The sequence below is a fragment of the Xenopus laevis genome, chromosome 7S, assembly GCF_017654675.1.
Source record: "Xenopus laevis strain J_2021 chromosome 7S, Xenopus_laevis_v10.1, whole genome shotgun sequence".
NCBI lineage: Eukaryota > Metazoa > Chordata > Amphibia > Anura > Pipidae > Xenopus > Xenopus laevis.
The window spans coordinates 97,591,791-97,607,232 of NC_054384.1; the positions used below are offsets into that span (position 1 = coordinate 97,591,791).

The 15,442-nt window shown below is 41.4% G+C and overlaps 1 protein-coding gene across 9 annotated transcripts in view; it reads left to right on the top strand.

Moving 5' to 3' along the window:
* Positions 1-15,442, top strand: part of kcnc1.S (potassium channel, voltage gated Shaw related subfamily C, member 1 S homeolog) — a 70,893-nt gene that overhangs the window by 44,006 nt on the left and 11,445 nt on the right. For 6 of the 9 annotated variants that reach the window (XR_005962754.1, XR_005962753.1, XM_041570350.1 and 3 more), the window contains 1 exon segment: positions 11,075-11,269. Coding sequence is in view for 6 of the 9 variants with exons in the window: in XM_041570350.1 (XP_041426284.1) it covers positions 11,075-11,269 (195 nt within the window). In the remaining 3 variants the exon portion in view is untranslated. 9 annotated transcript variants of the gene reach the window in all.

Sequence of the window (15,442 nt, forward strand, 5' to 3'; positions counted from 1 at the left end):
AAATGATATAGAGGTACTGCAAACCTGAAAATATGAACTGGAAAATGTAAGATATTTCAAAATGGTAAAGTAGTAGAACTTGTCAGGAGAGTCAGTGAACTGGTTGGCAGCCATAATAAACCCTAGTTGATCTCTATGTATTAGTTTAGGAATAATTAGGGCTAATCCTAATATTTTTTAGTACAATTGTAAACATGAGTTTTAGGGGGTGATTTATAAATGTTCAAATTCAAATTTTTGCCACAATTTGAACTTATTTGCTTGAAAAATTTGAAGGCAAATAAAAGCTTGCGCATTCCTGTAGAAGTCAACGGGTTTTGTCCTAGGCAAAATTTAAGCCATTTTTAAAAGTTTTTCAAGGTACTGGAGTTTTTTTAATAAAAGGTTCTTTTTTAATTGTGAGTTGATTTGAAAATTTGGCGAAAATACGGTGGCGTCCATTTTTTTGACGGCGGCAAATTTTCACAGCGGTTTCGCGAATTTATTTGCCGGTGGCGAATCACGGGAATTCCCCGCGAATTGGCAAAGGGTGAATAAATTCGCCCATCACTACACACTAACTTATAATAAGTGTGGGGATATTAGACCTGATGTCCTGCCATTTGGCAAGTTTTAATTCTATTTTCTCAGAAGTAATTAGTGACTGGCGAATTTGTTCCGTTTCGGTTTGCCGAAAAATTATCAAATTTAGCAAAACGGCGAAAAATAAATGAGACACGAATTTTGATGCCCGCATTAATTTTGACCCCTTCATTCAAGTCAATGGGGTAAATTTATCAAAGAGTGATGTTCCGCCACTAGAGTGAAATTCCGCAGCTCTCAATTCATTTCTATGGGATTTAGAAAGGCGTATTTATCAATGGGTGAAAGTGAAAGTTCACCCTTTGATGAATACGCCTTTAAAAATCCCATAGAAATGAATGGAGAGTGGCGGAATTTCACTCTAGTGGTGGAACTTCACTATTAACTTCACTCTTTGATAGACTTTTGACGACGGCGAATTTTTCGCGGGCGTTTCACGAATTTATTCGCTGGCGGCGAATCGCGCAAATTCGCCGCGAATTCGCGCCTGGTGAATCAATTCGCCCATCACTACAGTTGAGATGTTTAGATTTTCTTTGGGCAGGTTGTGGGCTGCTTGGTCTGGAAAAGGGTAAGGGCCATGGCACACGGAGAGATCTGTTCTACAGTGGATGTCAAAACTCCAGAAAAAGACCATTCCTTTGCAATGTTCCCTTTAATTCCTTCTCGACTATGTGTGCAAAACAAATTGATTGTGTGCACATTTAAAACTATGTGTGCCAGAATAAGGCCAGACCAGAATAAATGCAAATTTTAGTGTTTTCACACTAATTTTCTTTGTGCACACAACAATTTGTTGTGTGCGCTGGCTTCAAAATTTGTGTGCGCATGCATGTGCCCACAGCTTAGAGGGAACATTGCTTCTTTCGTATTTTCCCACAAATGAGCCAGATTGCCACGAGCAATAGGTTTTACTTGAAGCAATCTTAATATTATTCAGGCATGGGATCCGTTATCAGTAAACCCATTATCCTGAAATTACGGAAAGGCCATCTCCCATAGACTTCATTTTAAACAAACAAATAAATAATTAAATTGAAGTAAATTAAATCAATTAAATAAAATACTGATTTCCTTTTTCTCTGTACAGGTATGAAAACCATTATCTGGAAACCCGTTAAAGCTTCGAATTACAGACAGCCTGTCTCCCATTGACTCCATTTTATGCAAAACATCAAAAATATTTTAAACAATTTCCCTTTTTTATGTAATAATAACACAATAGCTTGTACTTGATCCCAACTAAGATATAATTAATTCTTATTGGAAACAAAACCAGCCTATTGGGTTTATTTAATATTTACATGATTTTCTAGTAGACTTAAGATATGAAGATCCAAATTATCCAGCAAAACCCCAGGTCCCGAGCATTCTGGATAACAGGTCCCATACCTGTTATAATAGAACAGTACTTTGTACTTCATCCCAACTAAGATATAATGAATCCTTATTAAAGGCAAAACAATCCTATTGACATCACTTCTAAATTTCTGAGATTATATCACAGGAGTTGTCTTTAGGCATGTTGTGTCTGTGGGGTAAGCATATTGTAGAATTATAAGGGGCGATTCACTAACTTCGAGTGAAAGATTCGAAGTTAAAAAACGTTGAATTTCAAAGTTTTTTTTGGGCTACTTCGACCATCGAATGGACTACTTCGACTACGTCTACGACTTTGAATCGAAGGATTCGAAGTAAAAATCGTTCGACTATTCGACCATTCGATAGTCGAAGTACTGTCTCTTTAAAAAAACGTCGACCCCCTAGTTCGCCATCTAAAAGCTACCGAAGTCAATGTTAGCCTATGGGGAAGGTCCCCATAGGCTTGGCTAACTTTTTTTGATCGAAGCATATTCCTTCGATCGTTGGATTTAAATCCTTCGAATCGTTCGATTCGAAGGATTTAATCATTCGATCGAAGGAAGTATCCTTCGATCGTTTGAACGAACTATCTGCTCTAAATCCTTCGACTTCGTTATTCGAAGTCGAAGGATTTTAATTCCTAGTCGAATATCGAGGGTTAATTAACCCTCGATATTCGACCCTTAGTGAATCGGCCCCTAAGTATATTAGCAAATTTACTAACCAGTATGAAAAAAAAATACTTTTTGGGTGTCTGACGGTCAAAGGGGGCGAATTTTATGGATAAGAATAGCTACTCATGCCTTCTTATTGGGGCCTGTGCCATAATAATCTGTTGGATATATTTTTTAGTTAATGCAGAAGATGACATGTATTATACAGGTACAGGTATATATTCCCGTTAAATCATCCTTTATCTGAAAGTGATTGCATCAGTTTGTAAGGTTTTATTATTTATGACCCAAAGTTTATTAGCATCCCGCCAGCCAAACATTCTTTCTTGCTTCAAACATTTAATTCATGTTATTCATTAATTCCAGATCAGTTCCTACATGCGTTCCTCAGCCTGCCTTTCTTGAGTACAGCACCATATTTAGTGGGAACTGGACCAGCAGGACAATGGGAGAAAAGTAGCACAGAGTGGTACACTAAGGGGCAGGGTGAGGGTTTATGATAGGGGGTGGTGACTGGGCTCTTGAGGTGTCATCATGGTGGGCCCCAGACAACCTATCCAACACTAACCCTGAGCATCAAGGAGAGCACTAACAATCTAGTGCCCTAGTGGTGCAGACTAGGCAGTCTAATCAGTGGGTGGGGAGTTGGCAATCGGACAAGGCAGGGGTGGTGGTGATTTGAATAGGACCACATGGTGGGGGTATCTAGTGACTGTGCTGTGGGATTGGGTGGTTAATACAGGGCTCCAGGTATTCCCTTGGGCACAATTACCAGCTCTATGTACATTTATGGGATCCCCTATTCAGAAAGTCTAGGGTTTTCTGGGTGAGGGATCTTTTTGAAATGTGGTTCACCATGCCTTAATACTATTAAAATATTTAGAGAGTTATGTAATACCAGGTGCAAAGTTTGCTACACATCTTATCACCTATAGTAAAGAATAAGAAGGTAGCAAGTAGGGATGCACCGAATCCATTATTTTGGATTCCACCGAACCCCCGAAAGATTCGGATGAATACCTAACCGAATCTGAATCCTAATTTGCATATGCAAAATAGGGGTGGGAAGGGGAAAACATTTTTTACTTCCTTGTTTTGTGACAAAAAGTCAAGTGATTTCCCTTGCATATGCAAATTCATATTTGGTTCGGCCAGGCAGAAGGATTCAGCCGAATCCTGCTGAAAAAGGCAGAATCCCAAATGGAATCCTGGATTCGGTGCATCCTTAGTAGCAAGCATCTTATTATTGCTCCTGGAAACACTTTGTGACTTTTATTAAATATGGGGGATAGACATAAAATCAAACCAACAGAGGCAGAACTGAAAACCTGAACCCAAGGTGATAAGTATGGCGCAAACATGCAAAAACATGGTGGATTGCTGTCATTTTTTTTGCACTTTGCAAATCGATAATGAAAGAAACTGTTAAAAGCAGTGTAACGTGTAATACAGTTATGGGACCTGTTCTGCAGAATGCTCGGGACATGGGGGTTTCTGGATAACAGATCTTTCTGGCTTTGCTTCCAATAAGGATTAATTATATCTTAGTTTGGATCAAGTACAAGCTACTGTTTTATTATTACAGGAAAATCATTTCTAAAAATGTGGATTATTTGGATAAAATATTGTCTATGGGAAATGGCCTTTCTGTAATTTAGAGCTTTCTGGATAATGGGTTTTTGGATAACGGATCCCATACTTGTAGAAGTCTTTTTTGAGGCTTTTTCAGTACAGGTTATGTGTGCTAAGAGTCACAATGTCTGAGTTACATCTTCTATTGTATCCCATATATGACACAAACATTAATATATATGCCTATGTAAATGATCTCATGATCTCATAGGTACCAATACTATTCTATTGGGCTCTACAGGAGGTAAAGATCCCTTATGTGTAAAACCCCAAACTCACGCATTGATTGAACGAATGAATGAATTAATACCTGTATCAGTAACAGACTAATTCTATGCTTGCTGTTCTGCAATGCGGATCAGGTGGTGAGGGGCTGATGCATTGATATGTGGGTGGGTAGCTGAGGCAGGGTGCCGGGTTTTATCTTGGGCACAAATACTAGATCGCCCAGCTCTTTATACATTTACTCATATCAAGAATGCTTGGGACCTGGGGTTTTCTGGATAACAGATCTTTCTGAAATATGGTGCACCGTGGCTTAAGGCTATTATGAAACCACCACAGGCAAAACCAAACACTCCTGGACCAGGTTGCATAATTTGCAAATGGGGCACCGTTGGTATGTACCACCTACTATTCCAATACCGATATCACATGTCACCAGTGCCAGGCACCATGGGAAGGGTGGTCATTATTATTACATCTTATTATTATATCTTATTATTACAAAGAGAACAGGCAAATATTTAATTATTCTCTTATTAACAAATATTCCCGTCAAACTCAGCCCACCATTGATGGCTCCATGTGTAACATCCCTGCTGGAGGCAATCGCTCAGCTAGATAAGGCAGACTGAATGTTCTGTGGCATGAATATCAAAGCACCAAGTGGATGACTTTGCTGTTATGCTATGTGATATTAAGAAGATTATTCTCATGATGAAACAGCTTAGGTTACCCATAATATCCCTCATTGAAGTATTTGCAGTCCCACTGGGTGTCTTTCAAAGGACCTGGGGAGTTAATTAGAAAAGGAAAGGGAGGGAATTGCTGCAGTGGAGCCTGCAGGGAAGCTCTTATGCAGTCCTACATAATCCACTGCTGTGAAAGGGCCTGCTGACCATAGCAACCGTATCCAAGGGGATCTTTATTAGGACCCTTGTCCTGTAGAGGTCAGTTAAATAGTAGGGACAGAAGAGAAAAAAAATAAGATAAAAAGAAATCACAAATCTTGTGAGTTAATAATAATACTATGGATTTTTGTGATCTTGCGATAAATATACTCTTGCAGTGTTGCCCCCAAAGTCTAATGGCCCTTTTGAAGCCTGGATTTTCCTCCTTCTGTGGCAAATTGAAGGCAGGGTTTTTTTTTTGCCTTCCTCAAGATCAGCAAGAAGCCACATCTGATGGCTGAGTCTTTTTGCAGCGTCAGCTACTGCATAAAAAATGACCTCTGCCCTGACAATAAATCAAAGCTGCCTTTAGGGGGTCTGATCAGGGTGACTGAACAACCGGACAAGGGTCACATATGGTGCCTGAGTCTTTGTCAGCCATTGGATTGGAATTGGAACTGCAAAATGACATAGCAAGAAGGAATCTGGTGTTAGTGTCCCTTTAACATCCACTGTATGTAAGGGTCGAATATCGAGGGTTAATTAACCCTCGATATTCGACTAGGAATTGAAATCCTTCGACTTCGAATATCGAAGTCGAAGGATTTAGCGCTGATAGTTCGATAGTCGGAATATCCTTCGATCAAAAAAAGTTAGCCAAGCCTATGGGGACCTTCCCCATAGGCTAACATTGACTTCGGTAGCTTTTAGATGGCGAACTAAGGGGTCGAAGTATTTTTTAAAGAGACAGTACTTCGACTATCGAATGGTCGAATAGTCGAACGATTTTTACTTCGAATCCTTCGATTCGAAGTCGTAGTCTAGGTCGAAGTAGCCCATTCGATGGTCGAAGTAGCCCAAAAAATACTTCGAAATTCGAAGTTTTTTAACTTCGAATCCTTCACTTGAAGTTAGTGAATCAGCCCCTTAGTCTTCACTCATCTTGCAATCTCTGATATCCCCAGGACTACAAAGGACTGATTTATGAACACGAGTGCCAAGCACTTGGGGCAAAAACACACTCAAATTGCCACATTGCTTGTTCCAAGACTTTCAGGGCAATAGCAGATAGATGCATGCAAAACAGTGTGCATGATATTTACCAGTGTGGTCCAAACTAACACAGCTTTAGTAAGTCGCAACACCCATTTTCCATATCCAATTTGTGTTCGAAAATATTGTCATTCGCTGATGCAGCGTCCAACACACCATAGGAACATTTGGAAGTAAAAGGGCTCATTTACCAATGCACAAGACACAAGTGCAAGAGCACCAAGAAGGCACAAAATTCGCAGCGAATTCGCGCCTGACTAATAAATTCGCCCATCACTACCAAAGAGCAATTGCCCCCCTAACTTGCAGTCCTACAGAAACGGAAAGGGAAGAAAATCCTAAATGTACCCGCAATTAAACTGTAATTCTTGAAAGTATATACAATATATGTAATAATTCCATCATCACTCTCGGCAAGTTTGTGACCATGACCGGCAATTCATTCCTGGCCACTCTGAGAGCGAAGGGCTTACCATGTGTATGAACCCCATTTGCTAATGATACTGTCCATAATGTATCTCAGCAGGTATTGCCCTGGAGAGTTGAAAAAAAAAACAATCTTTAATTGGCTCCACTCCTATCAGCAAATTAAAATATGGTGAGCTGAATATCAACATAGCCTAATTAAGATAGCATTAATAAAATGTGCATTTTAACCTAATTACGTGCTTGGATTACAACCCTATGGAGATATAGGTAAAAGTGTGTACAATAAGCAGTATGGTAGTATTGCAAGCAGTCCAATATAAGGCAGCAACTCCCGTATATGATTTATTTTTTAGCTGCATGCGCAGTTTTAGGGTAGGAAGGGAAAGGTATTTACCAGCATCACTGGGACCCCAAGACAAAATGTTAACAAAATCACAAATGATGATATGTTGTCAGGGGAGCTTCGCCAATGAGGCAAGTTGAGGCTGTTGCCTCAGGCGGCAGCACCCCACTAGGTACCAGGGGCAGCAAAACTGCTGCTCCTGGTACTTTAAGAGCAAACTTCCGGGGGAGGGGGGGCAGCAGCAACTGCTGCTGCCTCAGGCGGCGGAGGGGCCAGGATCACCCCTGTATGTTGTTTACAATGATATAATACACAAAAGCCATGAATATCTTGTAAATAATATCCTTATAAACGGTGAGTTCTGATGTCATCAGTTATAAACGGTGAGTTCTGATGTCATTTCTGTCACATGACTCACTGAAACTTGTGTATTATAATAAATAAAGTACCCCCAGTTGCAAAATATGAGGGTATTAGAAGTTACCTCGGAGTTCCATGACCTTCGGCCTCGTGTTTCTATATGGTCATGAAACTCCTCGGTAACGTATAATATCCTTATATTTTACAAGAGGGGGTACTTTATTCACTATATATTTAGTATATACAAGGATATTGCAAAATAGCAAGTCACTGCAGATTGGAACTGCCATGATAAATGTACTGTACCAATCTATCAATTGTATTTGTACAAGATTTGTACTGTCTCTCAGTTTATTTTAACTTCCCCTCAGATTAGGGCCGTTTTGCAAGATCCACACGCCTGATCTTTTACTTCCTATTGATCTTTTTACTGACTTGCTCCTCAACACAATCCTGCCTTGCAACTGGGCAGAGCAATGCAAAATCTTCATGTACACATAGTTTCAAGGACCAAGGCTCATATAACCTGTTGTATACCTCACAACATTTGGGTTTTAAAAAAAAAACATGGCACAGTTTAAAGACACCCCTATCTGTCTCGGACCATACCCAGCACATTTGCAGAATAAAATTCGCAAGGGTATAACCCTGCATTTGCTTGTCTTGAGTGCTAGTGTTTTCTTGGATCGTTTTTTGTGGAGGGTGCCGATCCCTCCAACACCGTGCACCAGGCGTTGAACTTTCGAAGGCCAGGGTGTGCGAGCGGGCTACACTACTCAGCATACCCAGTTATACCCAGACATGAACCCAATCTGCCCAAAATGCAATCTGTCAGGAGGTGAATGTAATGCACTGTTTTTTGTCTTTGTGTGCGGCTAACAAGTTGGCTTTTAGGCGGAGCTGACTGTGGGAGGAAGAGGAAGTGAGGTGGTAACTCTCAGTCAGTAGGTAGGGAAAGCAGCTAACAAGAGGAGTAGCTTATTTTTTAGATGCAAAAACTGAAAAAAACTGTTAATAAATTAAGATTCCTGTTTAAAGGAGAAGGAAAGACTTCTTGCACATGGGGGTGCCAAATGTTAGGCACCCCAAGTAGGGTTGCCACCTTTTCTGGAAAAAAATACAGGCTTTCCTATATATTTATCTTTTTTACCTATTAATAACATTGGGATCAGCCATAATTTTTACTGACCAGGCCTTAGGTGGCAACCCTACCGCCAAGAGCCAGTGCTCCTATGAGCAGAAAACTGCACCGGCCCGGAGTTATACCAGTGAGCACCACAGAGTGATCCTCTTCCGGCTTCTTCTTTCTTCAAATTTCCCGGGGCAGACGCATGTGCAGTTGAACGAAATAGCCGACTTTTTAGTTAATGTTCGGCTTTTTGTTCTACTGCGCATGTAAAGCTGCGCGAAGAAGGAGGAAGCCGGAAGAGGATCGCTCCGTAGTGCTCACTGGTTTAACCCCGGGCCTGTGCATTTTTCTGCTGATAGGAGCACCGGGGTCAATAAGTCAATACAATCACTTGGTGGTGCCTAACATTTGGCACCCCCAAGTGCACCAAGCCTTTCCTTCTCCTTTAAGGAACAGAGCCTTCAATATTATATTTTAAACTGTTGCTGATTCCAGGCCAGGGTGAATTAATCTGGGGTCCCTAGCTATAGCCTAGGGACCCTGAGTTGTCATGGGCCCATCTAGCTTTTTTCAATTATTATTTCTATTTTCTTTTGTTATTTTTTATTTGCATTGCTGGGTCCAGTCAAACACCTGCTGGAAGAAGAAGGCAGGCAAGGCGCATGTTTGCATGAACCCAGATTTGTGCAGATCCAGCGATGTCATTGGCATGCGCCAAACCCAGCATAGCAGCAGTAACTGCAAAAAAAATCTTAAAGGGGCCCAGCGCACATTGATACCTACCCAGCCCACTCCCCATCTTCTATAAGCATCTCCAGGCCACCTACATCCTCCCTCCCAGATCCAGTTATAGAGAAAGCAGACCTCACAGTCAGGGCCCCCCCATTCTCTACCCCCTGTCCTTTATATTACGCCAATGCGGTGCAGAAAGCTCAGGTGCACATGTGTCTGAATCTGTATACATCTGGACCCAGCAGTAGCCTAGAAGGGGTGCCTGTGGATGCAGCCTAGTGGCCTCACATCTCATTAATCTTCCACGGTGCCCCACTCATTTTTGCTGTGGTAGCAGTTTGCACTTCCTATACAATCAGTTTACCTTAAAGGGGACCTGTCACCCAGACATAAAAATCTGTATATTAAAAGTCCTTTTTAAATGAAACATGAAATCCAATTTCTTTTTTTTATTAAATAAATCCATACCTGTTATAAAGTTGTTTTAAAGTTTCCTTGATGTTACGGCCCTCCTCACATTCCCCCTCCATCCTCACCATCTAATTGTGTAGCCAGTGCATGGGCATCAGGTGACCCATTCTGGTACAAAAACAATATTTTGGCATGATGCAAAGCTTGCCTTAATAACAGTGTTAACAAAATGGCTGCTGCCTACTTGCTGTGATTGTGAATTCCAAGACTAAAAAATATTTAAATCTTGGGGGTTTTTTTAAGCGCAAGTGAAGTTTATTTTGCTTGACTTAATAACATTAAGAATTATTTCTTAAGTTGACAGGCCCCCTTTAAGTGGCATCTACTTACCAGGTTCAACATTTTGTCTCTGCATAATTGTGTCCAGTCTGGAACTTGCACTCACCACGGTTGCGTCCAATGGGGGTGATTTATCAACACTGGGCAAATTTGCCCATGGGCAGTAGTCCATAGCAACCAATCAAATTGCTGCATTCATTGTCCTACTTGCAGCTGGCTATAAAAAGCTAATCACTAATTTGTTGCTATAGGTAACTTCCCATGGGCAAATTTGCCCAGTGTTGATAAAGGAGCCCCAATGCTTCTAAGGGCAGAGGCACATGTTCAGATTTGTAGAGATTAGTCGCCCGGCAACAATCTCATCTTCTTTAGGGCGGCTAATCTCTCTGAACTGCCTTCCTCTGCCTTTCCGAAGGCTAGAATAAAGATCACCAGCGGGATGGCACTCGGAGCGTTTCACTTTTCGAAGTCGCCCAAAGTTGCCTCAAGATGAAACTTCAGACGACTTCGTAAAACGAAGTGCTCCAATTGCCATCCCGTCGATGATTTTCATTCTACCCGGCGAGAGGCAGTTCAGGGAGATTAGTCGCCCAAAGAAGAGGAGATTTGTCGCCGGGCGACTAATCTCCCTAAATCTGACCGTGTGTCTCTAAGCGAACACAATTGTCCATAGGTGTTTTTGCAAATTAGGTGCAAGATGGGGGTATCATCCTGTGGAGATGACATCATAAAAAAGTCACAGCTACTGTATAGGATTAAAAGTAAATAACATTTACCAGCACTGTGCTTTTATGATGTAATATGGATTTATGATGTCATGGTGCAAACCATTTTCTAGACTTGTAACAGTTCTCATGCACTGCTATTGTGATTTTAATATGTTGTAAACATATTTTCTATCATTTTCTCCTTAAAGACTCCAAGCAGAATGGGGATGCTGCAAATGCTGCACTGGCCAATGAAGATTGCCCTACTATAGACCAGGCTCTGTCACCAGAGGAAAAGTCACCTATCACGCCTGGTGGGAGGGAGAGATATAATCGTGATCGTGCTTGCTTCCTGTTGACCACGGGAGACTTTGCACATTCCCCAGATGGCAACATCCGCAAAGGTATACACACCACTGATATCTAATTATACAAAATATGCCACATCAGCTTCTTCAAACCCCTTTCTTTGTTGCTGCCGACCACATACATATTGGAGTCCCTACCTCTTCCTATACTGAAATGTCCAGCTGTTTAGTCTTTCAAATATGTGCAATGTAAGTAGGTACTTAACTGTGCCATGTTTGCCAGAGATGATCTGGAGAAGAGGGGACAATGCAGAAAGATTAGACCCAACTTTAAGCAAGACTTGTTATTTCAGGTATATATAAATTGCAGCTCTTCATGTGTTGGCTAATTATGGTTCAGGGCATTAACTAGGAACTATAGTCATTTGTGAAGTAAGTACTAGATGATATTTATCAGCTATTACATCATGTAATAATATATTATTTTAAATTTTAGCAAGGATATTATATGGCCAAGGGGGCCCTCTGCTGAAACCTAAAACCTCAGCTTTCATTTCTCAGCATCCTTTCTTTAACACATCTAACACACCATCACTGGCATGAAAAGACAACTTACTAGATGATTAAGAAGCATGGAGAATGTCCATGGCCTAGATCCATTATAAATTATGGTCAAAAGTATCCAGACACCTGTCTGTCCAACATGTTATTCCCAACATGTCCCTTTGCTGCTATAATAGTCTCTACTTTTCTGGGAAGGCTTTCTACAAGATGTTGTGGGATTTGCTTCCATTCAGCCACAAGAGCATTAGTGAGGTTGGAAATTGAAATTCGGGATCAGGCCTGGTTCACAGTTAGTTTTCCAATTCATCCCACAGGGGTTCAGTTGGGTTAAGACCAGGACTCGGTGCAGGCCAGTCATTTCTTTCTTTCCCATCTCAACAGATCTGTTCTGTACAGACGTTGATTACAATATGGGGGCATAGTTTGGCTGAAACAGGAAAGAGCATTCCTTAGTATGTTGCCACAAATCAGAAGACATGCAATAGTCAAGAATGTTATTGCACACTGTAGCCAGGACCGCCATCAGAAATCACAGGGCCCCATACAACAACATTTCCTGGGCCCCTTGGGCTGCGCCCACGCAAGCCCCACCTACAGGTCCGCCCCCACCACACAGTAAAAAAAAAAAAATATTGTTGGCTAGGGTTCCCACATGTTAATAAAAAATAAAAAGAAATTGGGGGTCAGGGCCCCCCATAAAAAAACATTTGTGTCCAGGGCCCCCCCATTTAGAAATATTGGTGGCTAGGACCCCACATGAGAAAAAAAAATTGGTGGCCAAAATTGGTGGCCAGGGCACCCCCACATTAAAAGAAAATTGGAGGCCAGGGCCCCTTAAACGTCCATGCCTTCCCGAAGTCAGCAGCTCTCAGAAAGATGGGGAGCCCGGATAATCAAATAAGTGTGGCGTGGCCGGGCCCCCCTTACCCTCGGGCCCCCTACAACTCTCCCCCCTGTCCTCCCCTGATGGCGGCCCTGACTGTAGCCATAACGTTTGCTTTCAATACAAATCACAGAAAATAGCCCCAGGCAATTATTCTGGCTCTACAAGCCCAACTCTTTATGAGACCTTCCGTGGTCTTTTGGCATCTGCCAATCATCAACTTTTCCTTCAGACCAAGAGTCAAATAGTGGTGACGTTTAAAACACTCCAGCCGATGCTTGACATTGGTTTGTTTGCTTCCAATCAACCTTAAAACCCCCATATTCCCATATTGAGCTGACATTACTTCCATAAACAGTTTGGAATTCAACGAGTGATCCAACTGACGAGATCATGTTTGACTAAGTGTATGGATACTTTTGGCCAAAGTATTTTTGTTGTGAAAGAAGAACAACAGAAATGATTACAGGTACTGACTCCGTGTGGAATCAAAACTATATTGACTATTTCTGAAAAAGTTTACTGTATAGCGTCAAAGGGGCTTACACAGCTATACTTTCACTAATTGGCAGATAGGTTAAAGGGGCTGTTCACCTTTAAATTAACTTCTAGTATGATGTAGGGAGGGATATTCTGAGACAGTTTACAATTGGATTTCATTATTTAGCTTTTTATTCATCAGCTCTCCAGTTTGCAATTTTAGCAATCTGGTTGCTAGTGTCCAAATGACCCTAGCAAAGATTCACTGATTTGAATAAGAGACTGGAATATGAATAGAAGAGGCCTGGATAGAAAGATGATTAATAAAAAGTAGTGATAACAATACATTTGTAGCCTTACAGAGCATTTATTTTCTAGGTGGGTCAATGACCCCCATTTGAGAGCTGGAAAGAGTCAGAAAATAACCCAAAAACTATAAAAATTTAAAAATGAAGGCCAGTTGAAAAGTTGCTTAAAATTAGCCATTTTATAACATACTAAAAGATAACCTAAAGGTTAACCACCCCTTTAAGGATGGTGGCACATGCTGCTACTTGGGGAGATTAGTCGCCCAGCAACAAATCAGCTCTTCTTCGGGCGACTAATCTCCCCTAAATGCCTTCCCTTGGCTAGAATGTAAATCACCGGCGGGATGGCACTCGGAACGTTTCGTTTTCCGAAGTCGCCTGAAGTGCAACTGTAAATGCAAATGTAAATTGTCGGCGGGATGGCACTCGAGACATTTCGTTTTCAGAAGCCACCCGAAGTGCAACTGTAAATGCAAATGTAAATCGCTGTCAGGATGGCACTCGGAACGCTTCATTTTCCGAAGTCGCCCGAAGTCGGCACCCACCCAAGGAATCAATTACACAAATACATTGGCACTCACGGAAAGTTCAAGCAGGGAGGCCCCCTTGCGTGTTTATTTGTAGAAATGCAATGTTTCGGGGCTGTACCCCTTTGTCAAGCATGACATGCTTGACAAAGGGGTACAGCTCCGAAACGTTGCATTTCTGCAAATAAACACGCAAGGGGACCTCCCTGCTTGATCCTGTCATCTCCTGCTATTGATATGAATGCACCATTTTCAGGCCAAAAACAGTTTGTCACCTCTCATGTCAGGCAGTTATCATCCCAAAAATTGCTCCAATGTTTGGTGAGTATCTAAAATTTCTCAACTGAAATATGCCATTGTCTTAGATTACCTTTCTGGGTGGTCCCCACTATAACAAACGTAAAATGTTCAACGTGAAAGCCAAATGCTCTCTATAAATTTGCATAGGTTGTCTGTGAGTGTTATATGGGTGAGAGCAAGTACTGCATTGTTTGTCACACTTATCAACACTTCCAGTACTTTGGGGACTATGTGAGATATGTCAGGTTGTAGAAATTTACATGACATATATTTTGGAAGGTGAGTGTGCTGTACATTTTCTTTTACTGGGGAAAGTGAACTGTTTATGCATTGAGCTTCTACAATGTGTGGCTCTTCCTCTTCTGACTTGAAAGACCCTACTTCATATTTTGTTGAGAAAGAGTAAAAATGTTTTGTTAGAGGATTGCGACTGTGAGTGTGCACTTTTGCTGAGAGTATAGGGGGGCGGTGCATCTTTATAAAATCATCTACATTAAAACATATCTTTTTTGTTGTTGTTTGTTTATGTTCATTCTCATCCATGCTTCATTGTCATTGCCTGCGCCCTTCGCTCTTCAGCTGTCAACGCCTGCACTCCATCACCTCAGCACGACGACTGGTACAAACAAGACGTTGACCTGCTGCATGACCTCAATGCCAATGCTGCTTCTTGGATCAAGCAGTAGGATGCATGATGCCTTAGGGGTGAGTAGCATGAAAGGGAATGCCCTTTTCTCACCCTCATTAACTATGTTCCGTGCTCCTCTGTGTTTCTTCCTGCAATGCACCCAAGAGTCCCATTCATAAATCCCAGATCCATATTTCTAATGTTTCGCTGGCTGGAAATAAAAGCTTTCCTAGACACAAGCCAAGTTCCACCAGCCAAGTATGGATCCACATTTCATTTAACTCATATTCCATGTACTAAATTATGGTTGTCTAATGATCCGATTCCCTAGGGCATGAGCAATGCATGCTCAGATATCATGGAAACATTGTATCAAGCAAGCCTGTAGATACAAGATGACTTGTTAAGATCATTCCTTAATAACCCTCACTGCTGACAAATTGAAAAGGAAATGGATGAAATGCTCTGAAATCTGTCTCCTTGATGCAAGCAACCACCACACAATGATTAGACAGCCAGTAGATAATATCGAATTCAGGTGAATTTGGTATTATCGAGAATAAATAGATTTATATGCGT